Raw genomic sequence first — 21,141 nt, forward strand, 5'->3', positions numbered from 1 at the left:
CTTTAACAGTTTAAAACAGTGGTTAATGTATTAATTTACTACTATAAGACATCTGTAATTCTGTGATATGTACTGAATGCTTGTATTCTCTCTCCATTCATATGTTGAAACTCTAATCCCCATGGGAGGGTACATGAAGATGGGGCTTTGGGAAGTAACCAGGTGGCAGGAGTAGAGTCCTCATGACATGACTAGTGTCCTTGTAAGAAGAGATGTGAGGGGCGCCTGGGTGGCTTAGTCGGTTTAGCGTCCGACTTTCGCTTAGGTCATGATCTCGCGGTTCGTGGGGTCGAGTCCCGTGTCGGGCTCTGTGCTGACTGACAGCTCAGAGCCTGGAGCCTGTTTCAGTCTGTGACTCCCTCTCTCTCTGACCCTCCCCTGCTCACGCTGTCTCTCTCTCTCTCCTAGAAATAAATAAAAAATATTAAAAAAAAAAAAAAGAAGAAGAAGAGATGTGATAGAGCTTGCTTCCTGTCTCCACCATATGGGAACACAGCGAGAAGATGGCCATCTGCGACCAAGGGCTCTCACCGGAGCCCAAACGTGCCAGTGTACTGATCTTGGTTCCCAGCCCCCAGCACTGGGAGAAATGAATTTCTGTTGTTTAACCCACTAGGTTATGGTATGTTGTTACCGCAGCCTGAACTGAATAAAACATATTGTAATAGGTCACAGATGCGGTTTTAGACTTCCAGAGTAAACACCAAAAGCATTTTGCAAAAATGTATAACTAGAATCTAATAAAAGGAAAGAATGGAATAATAAAAATGATTAATTACCCCAAAGAAGAAAGTAATGGAGAAAAAAGATGAACAAAGAGCAGATGAGATAGAAAACAAATAGTAGACTTAAAGCCAACTATGTCAGTAATTATATTCAATGTGCACAGTTTAAACAGAGTGACCAAAAGACAGATATCATTGGAACTGAGTTTTCAGGGGTGCATGGGTGGCTCAGTCAGTTAAGAGACCTACTTCAGATCAGGTCATGATCTTGTGGTTTGTGAGTTTGAGCCCCTCATTGGGCCCCGCACAGAGCCTGCTTTGGATCCTCTGTCTCTCTCTGTCTCTGTCCCTCCTCAGCTCTCTCTCTCTCTCTCTCAAAAATAAACATTAAATAAAATAAAGATTATCTTAAAAAAAAGAATTGATTTTTCAAAAGCTGAATTGTATTTCATTTATAAGAAACATACTTAAATATATAAACATAGAAAGGTGAAACTAAATGATGAAAAGAGATATACCATTTTAATTTTTCTCTTAAGTTTATTTATTTATTTTGAGAGAGACAGAGAGAGTTGGAGAGGGGAGGGGCAGAGAGACGGGGAGAATTTCAAGAATCTCCAAGCTAACAGCACAGAGCCTGAGGTGGGGTTTGAACTTAAGAAACTGAGATCATGACCTGAGCCAAAATCAAGAGTCAGAAGTGTGACCAACTGAGCCACCTAGGTGCCCCCGAAAGATATACCATTGAAGTTTTAATTTAATCTAATTTAAAAAGCTTTAAGCTTATTTATTTATTTTGAGAGAGACAGAGAGAGAGAGAAAGAGAGGGAGAGAGAGAATCCCAAGCAGGCTTCATGCTGTCAGCACAGAGCCTGACATGGGGCTCAAACCCATGAACTGTGAGATCATGACCTGAGCCAAACCCAAGTTGAACATTTAACTGACTGAGCCACCTAGGCACCCCTTAATTTTGATTTTAAAAGGCTAGTGTCACTATCTTATGTCAGATAAAATAGGCTTAAGACAAGAAGTATTACTAGCAATAAAGAGGGATGTTTTATGATAATGAAAGATCAATTTAACAGGAAAATGTAACAGTCCTAAATTTGTATGCACAAAATGACACAGCTTAACAATACATAAATTAAAAATACATAAATCAACTAACACAGAGAAACTAAAAGGAGAAATAGACAAATGCACCAGCACAAGTGAAAATTTTAACATCTTTTTCTCAGAAAGTCAAACAAAATTTCGTAAGGATATAGAAGATTTAAGCAAAGTGGTTAACCAACTAAATTCGATTGACACGTATAGAATATATGTGCAGAATACATGTGATTTTCAAGTTCATATGAATGATTTGCCCCAAACAACCGTATTCCGAATCATACACAGTAAGTCTCAACAAATTTCAAAGGAGTGAAATCATACAGATTATGTTTCTGATCAAAATTCCATCAAACTAGAAAACCATAAAAGAGAGATGCTTTTAAAAACTCACCAAATGTTTGGAGATTAAACAATAGACAACTAAGTAACCCATACATTAAAGAGGAAATAGGAAGAGAAATTAGAAAAGTGTTGAGCTGAATGAGAGTAAGGACAAAAAGACAAAATGCATCAAAATGTATGGGATACAGCTAAAGCAGTGCTTACTAGGAAATCTATAGGCTTAAATGCTCATATTAGGAAAGAAGAAAGCTGAAAATCAATGAAAGGGCTAAAAAAAAGGAGAGAAAATTAAACCCAGACTAAGTAGAGAAAAATAATTAAGAAATGGAAAACCGATAATATAGACGAAGAAAAAGTCAAAGTTGGTTCTTTGGGGGTGCCTGGCTGGCTCAGTCCATAAAGCAAGTGACTCTTGATCTTGGAGACAGGAGTTTGCGCCCCATGTTGTGTGTAGAGATTACTTCAATAAATACATATTTTGTAAAAGTTCGTTCCTCATTCTGCTAGCAAGAATGAAAAGAGAAAATGGCAAATATTACCAATATCAGGATGCAAAAGGGAACACCACTCCAGATCCTACACATAAAAAGATACTAAGGAAGTATAACTACTTCATGTCAATAGATTCAACAGCTGACATAAAATGGACAAATTCTTCCAAATACACAATTTAGCAAAACTAATGCGGAAAGAAATAGAAAACTGAAATAGTCCTGTATCAATGAGAGGCATTCAGTTTGAAACTTAAGAACATTCTAACAAAGGTCAGAATGGTGGTTGCCCTTGGCAGGGGAATGGTGGGGGGGGGGGGGGAAGATCAAGATCATGTGGAGAGTGTCTGGGGTGAGAGACAAGGTTTTGCCTTCCAATAGGTGTTTGCTTTATTATGGTTCATTAATTGGTACATCTGTTTCATGTGGCTTCCTATATTTGTGTTGTATGTAACCATAAATAAAACGCTTATTGAGAAGCCATCCAGAAGATGTGATAAATGTGCAGAGATTCCCTCGGCCCCCAGAAGTTCTGATTCGGCTTGCCTGAACGAGGCTCCACCAACCGCCACATTTAAGAAACTCCCAGATGTTTTTATGTAGTCACCTGCAGATGCATTTTGAGAAACACTGGTGACTGTGCGGGGATCTGGGGAAGGGTTTAAAGAAATGACAGTCCATTTTCACTTTAGAAAGATCTCTCTGAGGGCTGTGGAGGGGTGGTTAGAGGAGCCTGGGGACTGACTCATAAGGGCAGGGAGATGATGAAGGTCTGGCCACTAGAGCAGTGGCTTTGCGACAGGGTGGCATGCAGAGTCAAGAGATGTAGAGCTTCAGAAAACATTTCCAAATCCCCAACAGATACGGCTCTTTGGGGTTTGGGTATGAGATATCAGAATCCCAGGAAATTTTGTGAAATTCCTTAAATCACACAGTATGCCATGTTTTTCCTAACACTTTATGTGTTTTGGAAAAAAATAATGATTGGCCATAATAATAAAAACCGTGAACATCTTTCTGTAAGAAGGTTATAACAAATGTTTCATAGGTTATCTGTGTTAAAATTATAATAATAAATGCATAGTTTATTATTATAATCAGACCATATACTATGACAAGATGATATATGTCAAAAAAATGCAAAAATGATCTCTACCTTATATAGACGTTTGATAATAGAACACATTAGACAGGGAAACATTGGGGCACCTGGGTGGCTCCGTTGCTTAGGCAACTCTTGATTTCGGCTCAAGTCATGATCTCATGGTTCATGGGATTGAGTTCTGAGCTGACAGTGTGGAGCCTGCTTGATATCTTCTCTCTTACTCTCTCTCTGCCCCTTCTCCACTTGTTCTCGCTCTCAAAATAAATAAATAAACTTAAAAAAAAGAAGAATGTAGATCTTATTAAGAAAAAGAGCTCAGGGCATCTGGGTGGCTCACTCCACTGAGCATCCAACGCCTAATTTTGGCTCACGTCATGATCTCGTGGTTCATGAGATCAAGCCCTTCATCAGGTTCTGTGCTGACAACATGGAGCCTGCTTGGGATTCTCTCTCTCAATCTCTCTNGTCTGGGTGGCTCACTCCACTGAGCATCCAACTCCTAATTTTGGCTCACGTCATGATCTCATGGTTCATGGGATCAAGCCCTTCATCAGGTTCTGTGCTGACAACATGGAGCCTGCTTGGGATTCTCTCTCTCAATCTCTCTCTCTCTCTCTCTCTTTCTCTCCTCTCTCTCTGCCTCTACCCCAACTCATGTGCTCTCTCTCTCTTTCTCTTAAAATAAGAAACATTAAAAAATGTCTAAAACAATACAATAAAATAAAAAGCAGAACATTAACCCAAAGCGAATGCCAAATAGAAATTATTTTTAAGATAGAATGATAATATCATGAATGTTTACTATTTAAAAGTAAAATGAAGGGGCGCCTGGGTGGCTTAGTCGGTTAAGCGTCCGACTTTCACTTAGGTCATGATCTCGCGGTTCGTGGGTTCGAGCCCCGCGTCGGGCTCTGTGCTGACTGCCAGCTCAGAGCCTGGAGCCTGTTTCAGTCTGTAACTCCCTCTCTCTCTGACCCTCCCCTGCTCACGCTGTCTCTCTCTCTCTCTCCTAGAAATAAATAAAAAACATTAAAAAAAATTAAAAAAAAAGTAAAATGAAAATTTAGAACACGTAAAGCATTAATTGCTTTTGGGCTTTGTTTTTATGATAAGTATTTCAGGAGTGGAAATGCTTGTTTCATCTTGCACTGAGGCTGGATGAATTAAATGTGTGTCCATACATATCTTCACTTTGGATATTAGGATACACATTGCTTCATAAAACTTTCCTTTTTTAAATGATGAAATATTTTGCTTTACAAAGAACGATAGCTTATAGCAAATATTCAAACACTGGGAAATACCAGCTAACATGACTGGGGAGTATTCAAGTTACATGTCGAAATTGCCACTTTAGGGACTTATTTTGCTTCCAACATTTATTATTTCTTGGAACTCCACTCACAGATTTTGAAGAAGGTATACTCATACTATGTATAGAAACTTACAAATATTCATTCTAAACACCATTTCACACATTTGCAAGAGTGGCTCACCACTGGCCACAGACAGGGTCACAAACACACACAACCTGGCGACAGCCACGAACAGAATGGAATACATTGCTTCAGGTTCTCTCCTGCATCCCAGGTCCCAGAAATGTGGACCTTGACCTTTGACGCCACATTCCAGCATTTCCTACTCTAGCTTTTGACCGACCAGTGAGTTCCTCCAAACCAGAAACAACTCAAGTTTGAATATTAAGCCTTAATCGTAACGGGAGAATAATCCTGGCTTTTCCTGTCCCTGGAGGTTGGTGTCACACAAGCCAAGAGAGGAGGACCTTGGAGGATGGCCAGCTGCGTGATTAAGGTGGGGCGGAGGGAGGCTGTGGACTCGCTGAGAGCAGGTCAATGGCACGAGCCTCCAGACCACGTTCTGCTCTGGCCGCTGCATGTCTCCACGGATGGCCATGGGCTGGGGCGTCACTGGGCTCCACAGGGTCTGGACCCTGCCCAAATCTTGCAGAGCCTCAGGGCCTTTGCAGTGCTGTTCCCTCTTCCTGGAGTGTCTTTCCCAACCTTCTTGGCCATCAGGTCTCTCCTCAAATGGCATCTCCCGAGCACCCTCTCCAGCCACTCTCTCTTTCAATTCCTCCACAGCACCCATTTGCTTGTTTACTATCTGTCCCCCTCCCCCCAACCCCCAAAGGGCAGCTCCGTGAGAGCAATGCTGTCTCCTGCCTTGTTTCCTGCTGAATCCTATGCCTAAAACTAATTGGTACCGAGTAGGTGTTCCATGAATGCTTACTGAATGAATGAACACCCGANGGCTTCCATTTTCTCACGTATCAAAACGGGTGTGTGTGTGTGTGTGTGTGTGTGAGAAGCCCCATCAAATCCCTTCAATAAGGCGTGGTTGGGTCCCAGCGGTGAACCCTTAGCAGGCTAAGCAAATCCTGGGCACCTGCAGTCTGGATGCAATACCAAAATCAGCCAGTGGGAGGCAGCAAGTCACTACAGTTGAACGGTACAAAGCCTTAGTCCTACCAAGGCACAGGACACCTGAGGCACATCCCCCAACTGCCCAGGTTGTTTTTTGGGGTTTTCCCCACCATCTGGGACGCATGACTTTCTTAAACACGTCCCTGCTGCCCTGAAGGGAGAACATCGACCCTGCGTGTGAATTCGAATCCCAGCTCTGCTGCTTAACGCTGGGTGCCCAGGTGCGTTCGCTTCTCTGAAGGCGGGGGAGAGGGGGTCCTTGTGAATGAGTCTCCGGCAGATCTGTCCATGGAAGGACGGCGTGTGGGGTCGCGAAAGGGCTTTGAGGACGGCAGGGGCTTTGGGGACAGCCAGGCTAAGAGGCGCCTGGACCGCAGAGCCCTCCAGCGCGCACCCGCACCCACGCGGCGGGTCGGGGACGGAGACAAAACACACGGAATGGCGGCCTCGCTGCAGATCGACGCCCGCAAACCTCGGTGGCCCCTGTGCTGGCAATCCGGCCCCATTTCGCTGCCCATTCACTCTTCGCTCTTGTGACTTCCCCATGGCTGGCCCTCTCCTCTGAACACCAAGACCCCTTCCTCCTCCCCCCGCCCCCCACCCCAGCCTGGGACCTGGTTTCTCACTGAGAAAAGATAACCAGTCAGAAGAGAACTCCACCTTCTCCCAGGGACCCCGCGGTGCGCCCTGCCTTCTGTCAGCTGGGATGTGATGCCTGAGCTCCCACCCAGGGCACTGGAGGCTCGCCCCCCACTCACTCCCACCCACCCACGCAAGGGTCCCTGTTGGTGACTGTCTCTTCTCTTCTGCATCTCATTGTCCCCACCAGCTGTAACATGCCTCATCTGAAGCCTCCTGATGGGAGGAGCCCCCCTCCTGTACTCCGCTGCCCGGGTCCAGCCCGACTCCCTGGAATCGGCGCCCTCCCCAACCCCCTCCACCCGTCCTCTCTGGCCCTCACTTCCACCACCCTCCGATAATTCTCTCTCACCGGAGGCCTCTGGTAAAGAGCACCAGTGACCTCCCCTTCCCAACCCCCCTCACCCACCTCTGGGCAGTATTTGACAGTTGAAATGTGCCTTGCGTCTTCTCCAGCTACGCGCACTTCCTGGTTGGCCCGGGAAGCCCCTGGGATGTCTAGTCCACCCAGAGCCTGGGCCACCCACCTTTGCATCCCCTGTCCGGAGCCATGATCCTGACCAGATACCCGTGTGTGACTCCCTCTCAAGGTTGAAGAGACCTCTCCACCTTGACTCCTCAAAGCCGAGTTCTCAGATTATAACCCCTCCTCACCTGCTGCTCCTCCCCAGGGTCCCTGTCCCCATACCCGCAGCTCGGAAGTCGTCCTTGACTCCTCCCCTTGCCCCGGGTACCCCAGCTGGCCCCTCAGCAGATTCCGTGACATGACCTGTCCACCCTGCCCTGCCCTGGTCGCTTCTCACTACCAGCACTGTGACCACCGCTCATTTCCCCAAGCTGGCAAGAGCCCCCTCCGTTTCTCTCTGCATGCCCGCTGCATGCACCTGCCCAAACCGTCCAGGGCCTGCCCTCCGGCTCGGAACAAAGTCAAAGCCCTGCCTTAGCATGAGGCCTGACCGATCAACCCTGAGCCCTCTGCCTCTCCCTCCTCTCCTGGCACCTCCCCTCACTCACTCTGCTCACCCACATGCATCCCCTTGCCTTTTTTTCTTTTTTTTTAAAATAGTCTCCATCCCTGGCCTTGGACCTGCAGTTTGCAATGTCTGGGACGCTTCTGACCCAGGTACCACCCGGCCCCTCGCTCGCTGCCCTTGGTCTCTGCTCCCACGCCACCCCTCACGCTGGCCTCTCTCGGTCCTTCCGCCTAAAACAGCACATCTCCCTTCATTCACTATCCTCTGGCTCTGCTTTATTATTCCTCACGGTGCTTATTGCGTCCACTGTATTCTGTGATGTATTGTACGCCTGTGTGCGCCGTCTCTTTTCCCAACGGGAAGGCACACTCCGTGAGCGTGGGTGCTTGCCCAGCATCTCCTTGTGTGTTACCTGTGTCTGGGCTCTCAGATTTCTGCTGAGTGGATGGATAGGTGGGTGGGTGGGTAGATGGATGGAAAGATGGATCAGTGGATGGACAGATGAATGGATGGATAACCTCAAGGTTAAAACACAAGGACACAATGCAAAACACACCATTTCTTGCATCTGAATAAAACTTTGTTTCCCCTAAAGCCCACTCCTGTTTGTGCTTCCAGACACCTCTGAGGGGGTTGGGGTGGAGGTTTCCACCCCCAGTTTTCAGGCACCGGGAGGAGAAGAGTTGGGAACAGGCTGGCTGAAGGCCATCTGAGCCCTCTGGCTTCCCCCAGGGCGGTGTCTGGAGCCTGGCCCTTCTCACAAATCTGGGGGATGAGTCTCTTTATTCCAAGGTGCTGGGAGACTTCTCTGGTGTTGGCTGAGCTGAGGAGGCGGCAGGAAGACTCTGGGGACGGGAGGACCATAACAGAGGTCGGGGACCAGAGAACGTCTCATCGGCAGAAGCCTAAAAGGGACACAGGACACAGGAGGTGAGTGGCTTTGGCCTCCAGGCCTTCACATGCTGAAGGGATGTGGCCGGTCACTCTGACGCGTCCCCACCCTCACCTCTGCCAACTCCTTCCCTGTATGACTCATTTTTGTTTTGAGCTCAGAATGCCCCCAAATCGTTTTGTTTTTTTTTTAATTCTCAATGTTTTATTTATTTTTGAGAGAGAGAGAGACAGTGTGAACAGGGGAGGGTCAGAGAGAGAGGGAGACACAGAATCTGAAACCGGCTCCAGGCTCTGATCAAGCTGTCAGCACAGAGCCCGACGCGGGGCTCGAACCCACGAACCGTGAGATCATGACCTGAACCGAAGTCGGATGCTCAGCCGACTGAGCCACCCCGGCGCCCCCGAAATCCTGTTTTTAAAGCCCTGGCGTGCCTGGGGGGGCACACGTAGCTTCCACCCCATTTTGGACCTGGTTGTACTTCTACCTTGTGTGTCTAACCTCCCGACCTGGGGGTTTCTGAGGCTGAGGCCGGGTCTGAGACACTACCTGGCCGGCCCCTTAGCTGGTGGCCGGGCGCTATGCATGCTCCCTGAGGACACCCTGACCTTTGGGCCATCCAGGACCAGGGGCAGCCAGAGGCGGGGTCCTGGGCATGCACTAACCTTCCTTAGTGATTTGCATTATTTGACCTCCTCCTCTCAATAGCCCTGGAGGGAGGATACTAATATTATCCTCTCTACACAGATGGGGAAACTGAGGCACTGCCAACAATCTCCACTGTGGGGGAGCCTGACTTCACTCCAGGCCCGTCTGAGCACTGCAAAGTCAGTGCTCTCACCACCAGAGTGGGTACCTGTAGCTGCTACAGAACTCTCTGGAATAGCACAGGACTCGCTAACTGAATGCAAGGAAGGGGGTAAGATCTCAAGGTACCGGTCAGTGCAGGCTGCCTCCCATCAGGACATAGCCTCTGGGGCCACTTGTTGTAAAGGTGCACGGCTCTCAGCCCCCTTGCCAGGACCNACATCAGGTCCACTTCAGGAGATAAAGAATTTTGAACCTGGAAAGTTGCCTCATCACTTCAGAAGCACCCAATCTTCTGGTCCCCCATGGTGGCCCCCAACCCCCAGCCCACGTGTCCCTGTGTGGGCGTACCGGCGTCTGGAGCACATCCACCGCCACCTCCCAGCCTAAGGTGCCGTCCCCAGCAGGCTCCTGTGGAAAGATTGTACCAGTAAAGGAAGGTTCTAGAGCCCCCTCTGCACCTCGGGGGGTGAACCCTAGGGTGGACAGAGAGGGGACCCTGTGGCAGAGGCTGCCAGGGAGCCGGAAGCCATTAGGGAAGAAAATCAGGGAGCAGTCACAAACGGAGCAGAGTGGGGCCCTGACCATGGGGCTGAGGGTCAGCTGGGGCCCCCAGGGCTGCTTGATCCTGCCCTCAAAGGCGTGTACACATCAGAGCTGTCGGAGCCACCCAGCTGGACTACCTTCCACCTACCTGGGGGGAGAGGCTGCGACAGGGTCAGTGCCAAAGGCAGAGGCCACTGTCAAAAATCAGTCAGACCATTTGGGCTTTCCTGGGGCCAGTGGGGAGGAGGAGGGTATTTCTTGGGCTTAGGGCCCCAGAGCTTAGCCACAAGCTCCCCTTGCCAAGCTCAGACCCTGCTGAGATCCCTTCTTGTCCCCTCCAGACACCTGAGCTCGGGCTCCATGGCATAGGAGGTAGAAGCGGGCAGATAGCCATTGAAGGCGGAGCTTATGGTCGTTGTGTAAGCGCCCATGGAGGGGAAGACAAGCCAGTCGCCCACATCCAGCTCCGGCAGCTGCACGTCCTCTTGGAAGAGCTTGTCAAAGGCATCGCAGGTGGGACCGTACAGGGTGCAGGGGAAGAGGGGCGGCTCCGAGGAAAACTCCTGCAGGGAGCAAAGGGTAGGGGCTCAGAGAAGGAATAACCCCGTCCGGATCCCCCAGCCAGCTCCTCAGGACTGGCAGGACCTGCCCCCGGGGCCCCAGCAGGCAGGCGCCCGCAGGGACACAGTGAGCCACCCGTAATGACCACCCCTGCCTTCATGCCGTTTGCACGCTAGCGACACCATCCAGCTCTGCCAATTAACAGATGCGAGCACAGTCCAGCTCTGCCAGTTCACAGATGGGGACACTTTATTCAATAATCGCTCATTGGGATCACCTGGGGAGTTTTAACAAAGGACTGACGCCAGGGTCTCAACCCATGTGGAATTCTGATTTCAGCGGCCCAGGTCATCGCCTGGGCACTGGGGTCTTGTAAAGTTTCCCAGGTGATTTCATGAGGAGCAAAGCAGGAGAATCTCTCCTTCCTAAGCCTCCTGCACTGCCAACATTCAAGGATTCTGGAAACACAAGCGCATGCATGTAGAGAGATGCACCTGGAGACGCACATAGCGAAACAGACACATGCACCTGCACCCGCCTCCCTGCATACATCTCCCTGCACCCGTCTCCCTGCACAAGCACAAATCAGCGCGCACACAGAGATGCACCCGTACAGAATCACGCATGCAGATACACCCAGGCACCCGTGTGTCCTCGTACATGCACGTGGAATGACGATGTGCAAACCACAGACAGTCTGAGCTCCTTTACTACCCACCACCCCCAGCCCCCGCTGCCAGGACCCCTTGCCTCTCAGGACTGGGGGCTGGACTTAGTAGCTTTAGCATCCAGGAGTGCCAAAGCCACACCCTTACCTTCACCACAATGGGCACCCTGGGGACAGGCTCCCTGAGGAAGATGCGGAAGATGCCATAGTGGCCATCGTTGAGATAGTACAGCAGTTTCTGGCGGCCTCCTGGGAGGGAGGAAGGGCAGGATGGTGGTGTGCTCGGCTGGCCTACCCGCACACAACACCTGAGCGCAGCACCCTCAGGAGGGGCCCAGATCCGCTGCCCCCTGCTGGGTAACTCTTATTCTCTGTTTCAGGGGTCCTCCTGAGCCCATGCACGGCAGAGGCCTGTCTTCTGGGCTCCCGCTGCCCCCCCTCTGCCGAGCCAGCTTACCCACCTCACCCATTCCTTCCCTCCAAAACCACACTGGAGGCTCTCACCCCGAGTTTGCTTCTTCTGCTCCTGCCCCAACCTGGCCCATCCCCCGTGGCCCTGCGAGGCATGCCGAGTCTCCTACTTCTGTGACTTAAAGCTTTCTTCCTTCGGCACGGTTATTTCCTTGTCTGCCTGTCTTGTGTTACCTGATTGAAATAAACCTCAGATACATTAGAACGAGTGCCTGACTGACAGTCACAAAGTGGAGCACGATTCTTACCTCCCTCCACCTAAATGCTCTGCCTCTATTGATGTTGCTGAAGTAAGCACATGTAGTGGCTGTCACACTCCCGTGTCTACTGAGCTGAGGTCATCCATGACCCCGAGATCTGTTGGACATGACCTACTACCAAGCGAGTTTCTTCCCAGCCACTTAGTCTGTCTGCAGAATATTACTTTCTTGAACCTAAACTCAGGATTGTACAGTCTCCGTTTTTTTAAATTTTTTAATTTATTTTGAGATAGTGAGGAGGGGGAGGGGCAGAGAGAGGGAGAGACAGAAGCCCAAGCGGGCTCCGCACTGTCAGCACAGAGTTGGATGCGGGGCTCAAACTCCCGAACCGTGAGATCATGACGTGAGCCAAAACCAAGAGTCCATTGCTTAACTGACGGAGCCACCAGGCGCCCGGCGTACACTGATCTCTGTTAACATTTGGGGCGTGCCAGCTACCACTTAGATGCCCACATCTTTCTGAATATCGGTCCCCCCCTTGTCTTCTCCACACCATCTTCTTCCTGCTGTTAGTTAACCCATCCTCTCCCCTCTCTCCCCTGCCGTCACTGATCCTGTCTCTCATGACCACAGTGCAGTTATCCCTAAGCCAGTTAGTCATGACATCCGTGAGGCCGAGAGCTCAGCTCTGCTTGGCCCGGCTGCACCGCTAACTAGCTGTGCTGAGTACATAAATCACTTCCTCTGCCTGAGCCTCAGTGTTTTCACCTGTAACACGGGCACGACCCCCCAAACTACCCCCAGAGGATTGTTGAGCAGAAATGAGACAAACTATGGATTTCATATATAATAGATACTTCATCAGCAGCTGTCATTATTGTGGTAATAAGAGTAATAAGCCCCAAATACTTATTACTTGGACTTTTGTTAAACGATGGCTCAGACCGTGTGCTGCCTATCACAATATTCTTTAATGAGACGCTTTGTGAGAAAGTGAAATCAGTTGTCCGAAGTGCCTTGGGATTAGAAGGTGTGGGCCTGTCCTATGCCACAAGGATAAGGGAGGAGATTAAAGGGATTTATAAGTGTTTATATGTCAGTTATTACAAAGCCACAGAATAAAGAGTAGGTGAGTTCTACTCATATTCTCTATCTTGTCGTGAAACTTGAGTTTCTGGTTAGCTCACTTTGTGAGCACTGAGAACAGCCACCCCACCCCACTCCTGCTCCAAAAATAACAAACAATCAAATAATTCTCCCCTGGTGGTCTGCCTCAATTGCAAAAACGTTTCCCATTACTCCAGTAGATGTCACCCTTAACCTTCAGGCCACGACAGCGACAACATCGCCTTCCTGTATACTTGTAAGAATTCGGTTTTACTCCGTAGGGCGCCTGGGCGACTCAGTCAATTAAGCTTCAGACTCTTGATTTGGGGTTTAGGTCATGAGCTCATGGTTTGTGGGTTCGAGCCCTGTGTCGGAGCCTTCTTGGGACTCTCTCTCTCTCCCCCTCACTTTCTGTCCCTCCCCCACTTGCTCATTCTGTCCCTCCTTCTCTTAGAAATACATAAATAAACAAGAGTTTGTCTTTACTCGGTATATTTTTCGTTATAAGAATCTGCACCTGTTAGAAAGCATGTGCTCAAAGAGTTTTAGACGCACAACAGCGGCACAGTGGTGTCTGTGACCTCCTGAGCTGTGGCTGGTGTGACTCCGCCCCCACAAACACAACTACATTCACTGGCTGCTCAGGAAGAATGAAGGCTTGGTCTTGGTTCTTTACCTCCCAGTCCGTTTGAGAATATGACACAGCAGCGATATCAACAGGTTCATTCCTATACCCATTAGGCACGAGGGCTGGAGCCCAGGCCCTCTGTCCGTCCTCTTCCCCAGGGCCTGGGGCCACCGGGACAGTGCCCTCCCCACCCAGTGCTGGCCCACGCACCGGCCTCCAGCACAGCTTTCTTGGCGATGATATTGACGGCGGCCGTGCAGACGGATTCCGCGTAGAAGCGTCCAGGCTCCGCGATGATCTCAACGCCACTCCCCTCGGGGAAGTCCTGGGCCAGGGCGTCATTGATCACTCTCGCCATCTACAGGGACAGAGGGACCCTAATCTGACCGGTCCCTGATGTGGGGACCTGCATCATTCCCCTTCCTTCCCATAACAGCACTGTGGGAAGTGGTATCATCCCCACTTCACCAGCGAGGAAACAGAAATGGTGGCCCAGAGAGGGGACATGACTTGTCCAAGGACACACAGCGAGTGCATAGGCTCTAGCACTCTGTCTGAATTGGGAACCACTGCAGTCAATACATGGTCAGCAAAGATGGACTGTGTCCTGGATCAGGAGATAGTGAACTTCTACCCGACCGCAGCTTACCCAGGGGTAGGAACTAACACGTCTAAAGTGGAGCTAGACACCCACATGCTTGTACGTGCGTACAGACCAGGCACGTAAGGTCGTGGCTTTGTCAACAAAGACAAATGTCAGCTACGTGCATGCATGTGACTCAGTTCCAAGAACTCCCCCCGCACACAAACTGACCTCCTCAAACTTAGGCTCACAGCCTTCCTCTCCGGGGAAGCCGCCTCCGATGTCCAGGAGGCTCATGTCATGCCCAAGCGCGCGGCCCATCTCAAATACGTGCCGGCAGTCAGCGATGGCCTCCATGAAGCTGTGGGGCATCTGGCAGTTCGAGCCCACATGGAAGCTACACACGTGTCAAACGACACGTGGAGAAACATGCATGGAAACACAAGAGTCAGTGAGAAGACGGCAGTCAGGGGCATCTGGGCGGCTCGGTCGGTTGAGCGTCCGACTTGGGCTCAGGTCGTAATCACATGGATCTTGAGTTGGAGCCTCACGTCGGGCTCTGTGCTGACTGCTCAGAGCCTGCAGCCTGCTTCCGAATCTGTGTCTCCCTCCCTCTCTCTCTCTGCCCCTCCCTCTCTGTCTGTTCACGCTCTGCTTCTCTCTCTCACTCAAAAATAAACATTAAAAAAAAAAATGAAAAGGGACATTCAGAAACACCAACAAGGGACACACACGAAGACACGTGTGACCACACCGGCCCAGAAACACACAGCCTCGGACACACATGTGCGTGTCCCCCTGAGACACACACACTGCTTGGAACAGCCCTGGAGTCACTTCTTCTCGATGCTGCCTCCCAGCGCCCGCATTGCAGGGCCCCCCTTCTGTGAACAGAACCCCAAATCGCGGGGCACCCACAAGCAGGGTGGGTTGGGGGACCACCAGTGCCGGGTGGGGTGAGGCAAGCAAGGGCCTCTCCTTGGGGGCAAAACATACGGCGGTGCCAAAACACTAAGCCAGCAAGCTAAATAAACTTTAATGCAATATTTTGCTTCAATTTCGCTTCAACTTTTTTAACTGTGTACTCATTTTTGAGAGAGAGAGACACACACACAGATGGCACAAGTGGGGGAGGGGCAGAGAGAGAGAGAGGGAGACACAGAATCTGANAAGTTTAAATTAAAATTTTGATATTTTCCTCATCGTGGAGTTGTTGCATTTTTTGAAAAACATTGTATTAAAATGTTATTTATCTGGAGTCCTAAGTGCTCTGGCATCCCCTTAAATCTTGCACCCCAGGCGAGTGCCTTGCTTGCCCCCTCCCCCACGGAGTCCCAGACAACATCCAGCCCCCTTGCTGAGGACAAACAGAGCGTCCTGAGGCCCAGGGGCCTGCGCGACAGCCCAGGAGGCTGGCTGTGCTTCACAGGCAGGCAGAGCCCGCGCTCTCACCTGGTTCCGACCACAGCCAACCCCAGGTCCCTGGCGGACTTGAGCAGATGTTCACACGCCTCCAGTCTTGCCCCGAACTTGGTGCTCAGGGGAAGGATGCTCCCGCTGTCCTGGGTCCACAGCCGGAGGACCAGCCTGGGAGGGGGTGTGAAAGATGCGAAGGGCTCTTAGACACATGAGCCCCGAAGCCTGGATGGTTTATCACACCCGCCCCTGCACCCAATCTCTCTCCATTTCTCCACCCGCCCCTGACTAGTTCCCCTAGACTGTCCAGCCACGGGGTCCCAAAGAACTAAAACCCTCAACACTTACAGACTTTTGCCCAGGCAAGGAAAAGCAGGAAAGCGATAAAATGATAACTACACCTTCTCTGCAGGTCTCCATGGTGCAGGATCAGAGATGTTAGCTAACTTTCCCAAGACCACACAGCATGTGCAAAGGAATCTGAAATGTGAGCCCAGGTCTCCCTGACTCTGATGTGAGTGTTTTTTCCATAAAGTCCCCCGACCCTAGACCTCCTAAGGCCTGCCCAGGGTCTATGCAGACATACGCAATGTGTTTTCCCAATGGTGTGTAGCAGGGAAGGCATGGGGCCCACTGACTCAAATTCTTCTTCTTTGCTGCTTGAGCCTGTCTCCCAGGTCACCCCATGGGACCACCTTCACCTGTCACAGAGGCCCAGCTCCCCTGGTAGAGGCCCCAGACGGCTGGCCCTTGCTCTGCCTGTCGCCTCCTGCCTGCATCCCCCCCACCCGGCCCTGCTGCTCTCACCTGGCCCCTGGGTAGTGCTGGGCCACCTTGGTCAGCTCCTCCTCACTGTCGAAGGTCAGGAGCTGCACCCCGTGGCGGGCAGCGTACTGGATGTGGGAGATAGGCTTGCAGGGGTTGGCGTAGATGATGCGTGAAGGGGCCACGCCCAGGCCCAACACCTGCTCCAGCTCCACCTGGCGTGGGTGACAGAGTCGGGAGGTCTTCCTGCCCCCCTCCACTCTTGGGGGACAGGAACCCTGGGCATGAACACAAGGGGCTGCCCTTGACTGGCACATGGCCCAGTGGAAGGCTGACCATGCATAATTCATTCATTCCTTCCTTCAGAGACAAGTGTCAGCCGCTGTTCGAGGTGCCGCAGACCCCAGCCCGAGGTCCCTAGCAGCTGGCCTTCTCCCCCAGGAAGGGTCAGGCCTGTTGGCAGCAGCGGACAGAGGCTCACCTGGCTGGCGCAGTCGAAGCCGGTGCCCAGGGAGGCCAGGACGCGCAGCACCCACGTGCCGTTGTTGCACTTGACCGCGTAGAAGGGTGATACCCACGGCAGGGCCTGGCAGAAGGCCCGATGGCGGCTGGCCAGCACACCCAGGTTGCCGACCATGAAGGAGTCCCGGTGGTCCTGGAAGGGCAGGGGGAGGGAAGGGAGGCTGGGTCGTGGGCGCCTCACCTCGTCTTCACGGTAGCTCTCGCGGTGAGTGCTATTGTTATCACCGTTTTAGAGATGGGGAAATGGGCTCAGAAACACGAAGTCACGGGTTCAAGGTCATAGAGCAAGTACAAGACAGGATTTGACCCCAGATCTTTTGTTTGTTTGTTTCTTTGTTTGTTTATTGAGAAAGAGAGAGAGAATGGGGGAGGAACAGAGAGAGAGAAGGAGAGAGAATCCCCATCAGGCTCCTCACTGTCAGTGCAGAGCCCGACACAGGGCTCAGTCTCATGAACCAAGAGATCATGACCTGAGCCGAAACTAAGAGTTGGACACGGAACTGACTGAGCCACCCAGGCGCCCCCTGGCCCCAGATCTTCTAATGCTTTAAACAGGGAGACATGGGGGCGCCTGGGCGGCTCAGTCAGTTAAGTGTCCGACTTCAGCTCAGGTCATGATCTCACGGCTCATGGGTTCAAGCCCCGCGTCGGGCTCTGTGCTGACAGCTCAGAGCCTGGAGCCTGCTTTGGATTCTGTGTCTCCCTCTCTCTCTCTCTGCCCCTCCCCCACTCACACTCTGTCTCTCTCAAAAATAGATAAACATTAAAAAACATTGTAAACAGGGAGACATGAGGGCAATCATCTTTGTAGATCAAAGCGGGACACAACGGCTCCAACCCTCAACTAGGGAGCCCGGCACTGGGTAAAATTCCATGTGGCAATGGAAGGTGCGAGAAGGTGACAGAGAAAACTATTCCCTGAACCCCACTAGAACTGAGGCTTGGAGTAAATCCTAGTAAACTGACCTATTAAACCACAAAACTGAAAGTCTTATTTCCTGTCCGCCAAAGTAGGGACCGCGTCTCCCCCTCTCTGCTCCTCCCTCCCTTTCACCCCTGCCCCTTCCTCCCTCTCCCTCCTTACTGAATCAGAGAGCTCCTGAATCTTCTTCAGGACCACCTGCCAGGCAGATTCCCCAGGCTCCAGCGTGATGAGCTCCTTTGGCCACAAGCTTCCAGAGGGTTCTTCACTCTCCTTCAGGTTCCCAAGGCGGGTGCTCGTGCCTGACTCTCCAGAAGCTCCCTCCGCCAGGCACAGTCCCAGCGTCCTGGAAAAGTCTTGCTCTAAGGACCTGGCCTCCTCTTCTCCCAGCTCCCTGCAAGCCCCAGGGGCCAGAGTTCCCAAGCCAGCCAGTCCTCGGCCCTCCCATTCAGCCACAGAGAGCCCCGCGGCGCCCTGGTGAATTTTCCCACCTGTAGCATGGGCTGCTGGCCTGGTCTCTTCAGAGACACGGTGGAAGCCCAGGCCAGGTGCACACACCATGCGTATGGAATAGAGGGTTGGCATCCTCCCCAAGGCTCCTTCACACACATGTCCCCGTTCTCAGGTGAGAAAACAGAGGCGCAGGAAGGATAAGCGAGGAGTTCAAGATCTTCAGATTATGGGATTTAGAGCTGAGGCCCAAGAGATGATCTCGTCCAGCAACCCCATTGTACACACAGGGACAGGAGGCTCAGAGAAGGGAGGAGAGTAGCCCACGGTCACCAAGAAGCCGGTGGCCAAGCTGGGACTGGCACCTGAGCTCCCTCGAGCAGCCCCTGGCCCCAGCTGTTGGCCATGCATCCCTGAGACCGCAGTGACGGCACCCTGCAGCCAGGGTCCTTCCGACTCAGCAGTTAGGGCTGCACCACGGTCCCCACTCCACACCCAGACTTACTTGGCGTCCATCGCGACCTGCTTCCTGAGGCACAGCCCAGGGCACTGGGGTCTATGGCGTCCCGAGCTTCCGGGAAATCCCTGCAGGAACATCAGAGCTTAGCACGGAGCTCAGGGGCTGTCCCTCCAAGCCTCAGGGCCCCAAGAACGAGCCTTTCTGGGTCACCCACATAGTGGACACAGGGGGAAAAGTCGGATGCCCATTAGAAGTGGACGTCAGTAAGGATCAGGGTTGAGGGACCCCGGCAACCCCGTCACCCACCGTCCGTGCTTCACAGATGGAGAATCCTGGTGCTCAAGGTCTCCAGATGACTCAGCCAACCTGGAGAAGAATCAGGACCTCGGGCTTCCTTTACGAGCCGGTTCCACTGCCTCAGAGCACGAGCTCGTCTCTCCTCGGGCCGTGTCTCTGCTCTCCGTCGGAGATTTAAATGTCTCACTGAAGTTGCGCTGTCTACGTCACTGTCACCTGGTGTCCAGGCACATCCCGTCCCCACCCTCTCCCTACCCTCCCTCTGTGGTCTTCTGAGCTCTCGCCATTTCACCTGCTGACCCTCCTGGGCTGAAGCCATGACTTTGGAGCTGCCCCACCTCAGCTGGGGTGGGGCAACAGCTGGGATGATCAACAGCTCTCCTGCAGGCTTACACTCACCTCTGTGCAGTGACCCAGAGCCTCCTCTTCCGGTTTCAGAAGGAAGACCAGCAAGGAGCCTATTATTGCTAAGCCTCTCGGCCAGCCCTGCCCTACATTATTCTTGTTTGAGGTCTCCCCCCACCCCTTTTCCCTTCCCATCAGGAGCCAATGTCCCCACCCCTATCCCCTCTCCCCCAGGCTCTGGGGGCTTAAAAATCTAGGAAGGGTCATGGCACCTGGGTGGCTCAGTCATTTAAGCATCTGACATCGGCTCAGGTCACGATCTTGCAGTTCCTTGAGTTCAGGCCCCGTGTTGGGCTCTGTGCTGACAGCTCAGAGCCTGGAGCCTGCTTCGGATTCTGTGTCTCCCTCTCTCTCTGTCCCTCCCCTGCTCATGCTCTGTCTCTCAAAAATAAATAAACATGTAAAAAAATCTGGGAAGGGCAATAGGAAGAGCCTGGATTTGCGGAGGACACGGAGTGAATCCTGTAACTTCTAGAGGCCTCAAGAATTCCACCTGTAAGATGGTGGGTGGGAGGGAGGAAAGCTAGACGAGGCATTCCGCTGTGTGATTCCAAAGAAGATGGTAAAGTCCATGGTTTTACAGAGACTCCCAGCTGCTCCTGCCCCAGACTGATTCAGGTAGAACCTCCTTCTAGCTCAGCTTCTGACTTGCTATTAGACTTCGGGCAGGGGGCCTCCCTGCCCCCGGAACATGTTCCGTCATCATTGGCAACATGGAGGTGACAGCTGCGTCTGCACGATGGGGTGGCAGTGAGGATTCAATGAGATGAACTGAAGTGCCCCCTGCAAAGAGCTGAGCGAAGGACCAGCACATTCTAGGAATCCCAATGACAATCCCAGGATGCCCAACAGTACGAAGCCCTAAGTATCAGGCATTCTGCGAAGTTTAGTCTTTCATTAACTCACAAGGCGGCTTCTACCCAGAGCCAGGGCACAGGACAGCATGAATCTACATCAGATGGGCAATGCGCAAGAGACAGCAACCTCAGCACCAAGACAAGCTCAGCACCTGGATTAAGAGTGGACAAGAAGCTCCAGTGAGCCACCTGCCCAATGTATAGGGACACTGCCAGCCTGCGGCAGGGACAGCTGACACCTTTCCCTGCCCTTAGGGGCTGCAGGTCCGTGTGCCTGACCCCAGCTTGCTCTACAAGTACAGCTGAGCATCTCAGTTGGCCATGAGTCAGGGGAGCCCAGCGAGGACACCCCTCCATGTCCCACAAACCAGAGTAACTCACCTACCCCAGGTCGGCTCCCAATGAAAGGCACACAGGTGAAGCTCAGACTTCTAATGACTGACTGTCAGAACCAGAAAGAACCTGGGAAGAAGGAACCCTCTATCCTTCCACCTGAGGGGCAGCTTGAGGGGAAAGGCTCCATGTCCTTTGAACTCAACAAGAATTTGGGGGTACGATTTAGCTTGGAAGGGCTATCAGTTAAGGTCTAACCAGGAAATCAAACCCAGTGAATTGTTTCCATGGCCGATGAAGGTTGCTGAGGGCCAGACAGGAAAGAGTGAATGAAGCAAGGTGCATCCTGGCAGGAAGTCGTGTCCACACCTGGGCTGCAGGGGTGAAGAGTGAAGGGGTTGTTCCCCAAACCAGAGTGT

The 21,141-nt window shown here is 51.7% G+C and overlaps 1 protein-coding gene across 1 annotated transcript; it reads right to left on the bottom strand.

Moving 5' to 3' along the window:
- Positions 1 to 8,391: 8,391 nt before the first annotated feature.
- On the bottom strand, positions 8,392 to 19,274 carry LOC144231153 (antizyme inhibitor 2-like). Its single transcript, XM_077763546.1, has 12 exons — positions 19,137 to 19,274; positions 18,876 to 18,955; positions 18,083 to 18,266; positions 16,958 to 17,131; positions 16,519 to 16,691; positions 15,748 to 15,882; positions 14,527 to 14,692; positions 13,923 to 14,070; positions 11,455 to 11,555; positions 10,424 to 10,641; positions 9,884 to 9,943; positions 8,392 to 8,738 (listed from the first exon to the last, which is right to left on the bottom strand). Exons 2-11 carry the CDS (start codon positions 18,884 to 18,886, stop codon positions 9,919 to 9,921), a joined length of 1,335 nt encoding a protein of 444 aa, XP_077619672.1. The 5' UTR covers positions 18,887 to 18,955; positions 19,137 to 19,274; the 3' UTR covers positions 8,392 to 8,738; positions 9,884 to 9,918.
- Positions 19,275 to 21,141: the final 1,867 nt, after the last annotated feature.

Source organism: Crocuta crocuta, unplaced genomic scaffold (genome assembly GCF_008692635.1).
Source record: "Crocuta crocuta isolate KB4526 unplaced genomic scaffold, BGI_CrCroc_1.0 scaffold214, whole genome shotgun sequence".
In the NCBI taxonomy this organism is placed as follows: Eukaryota; Metazoa; Chordata; class Mammalia; order Carnivora; family Hyaenidae; genus Crocuta; species Crocuta crocuta.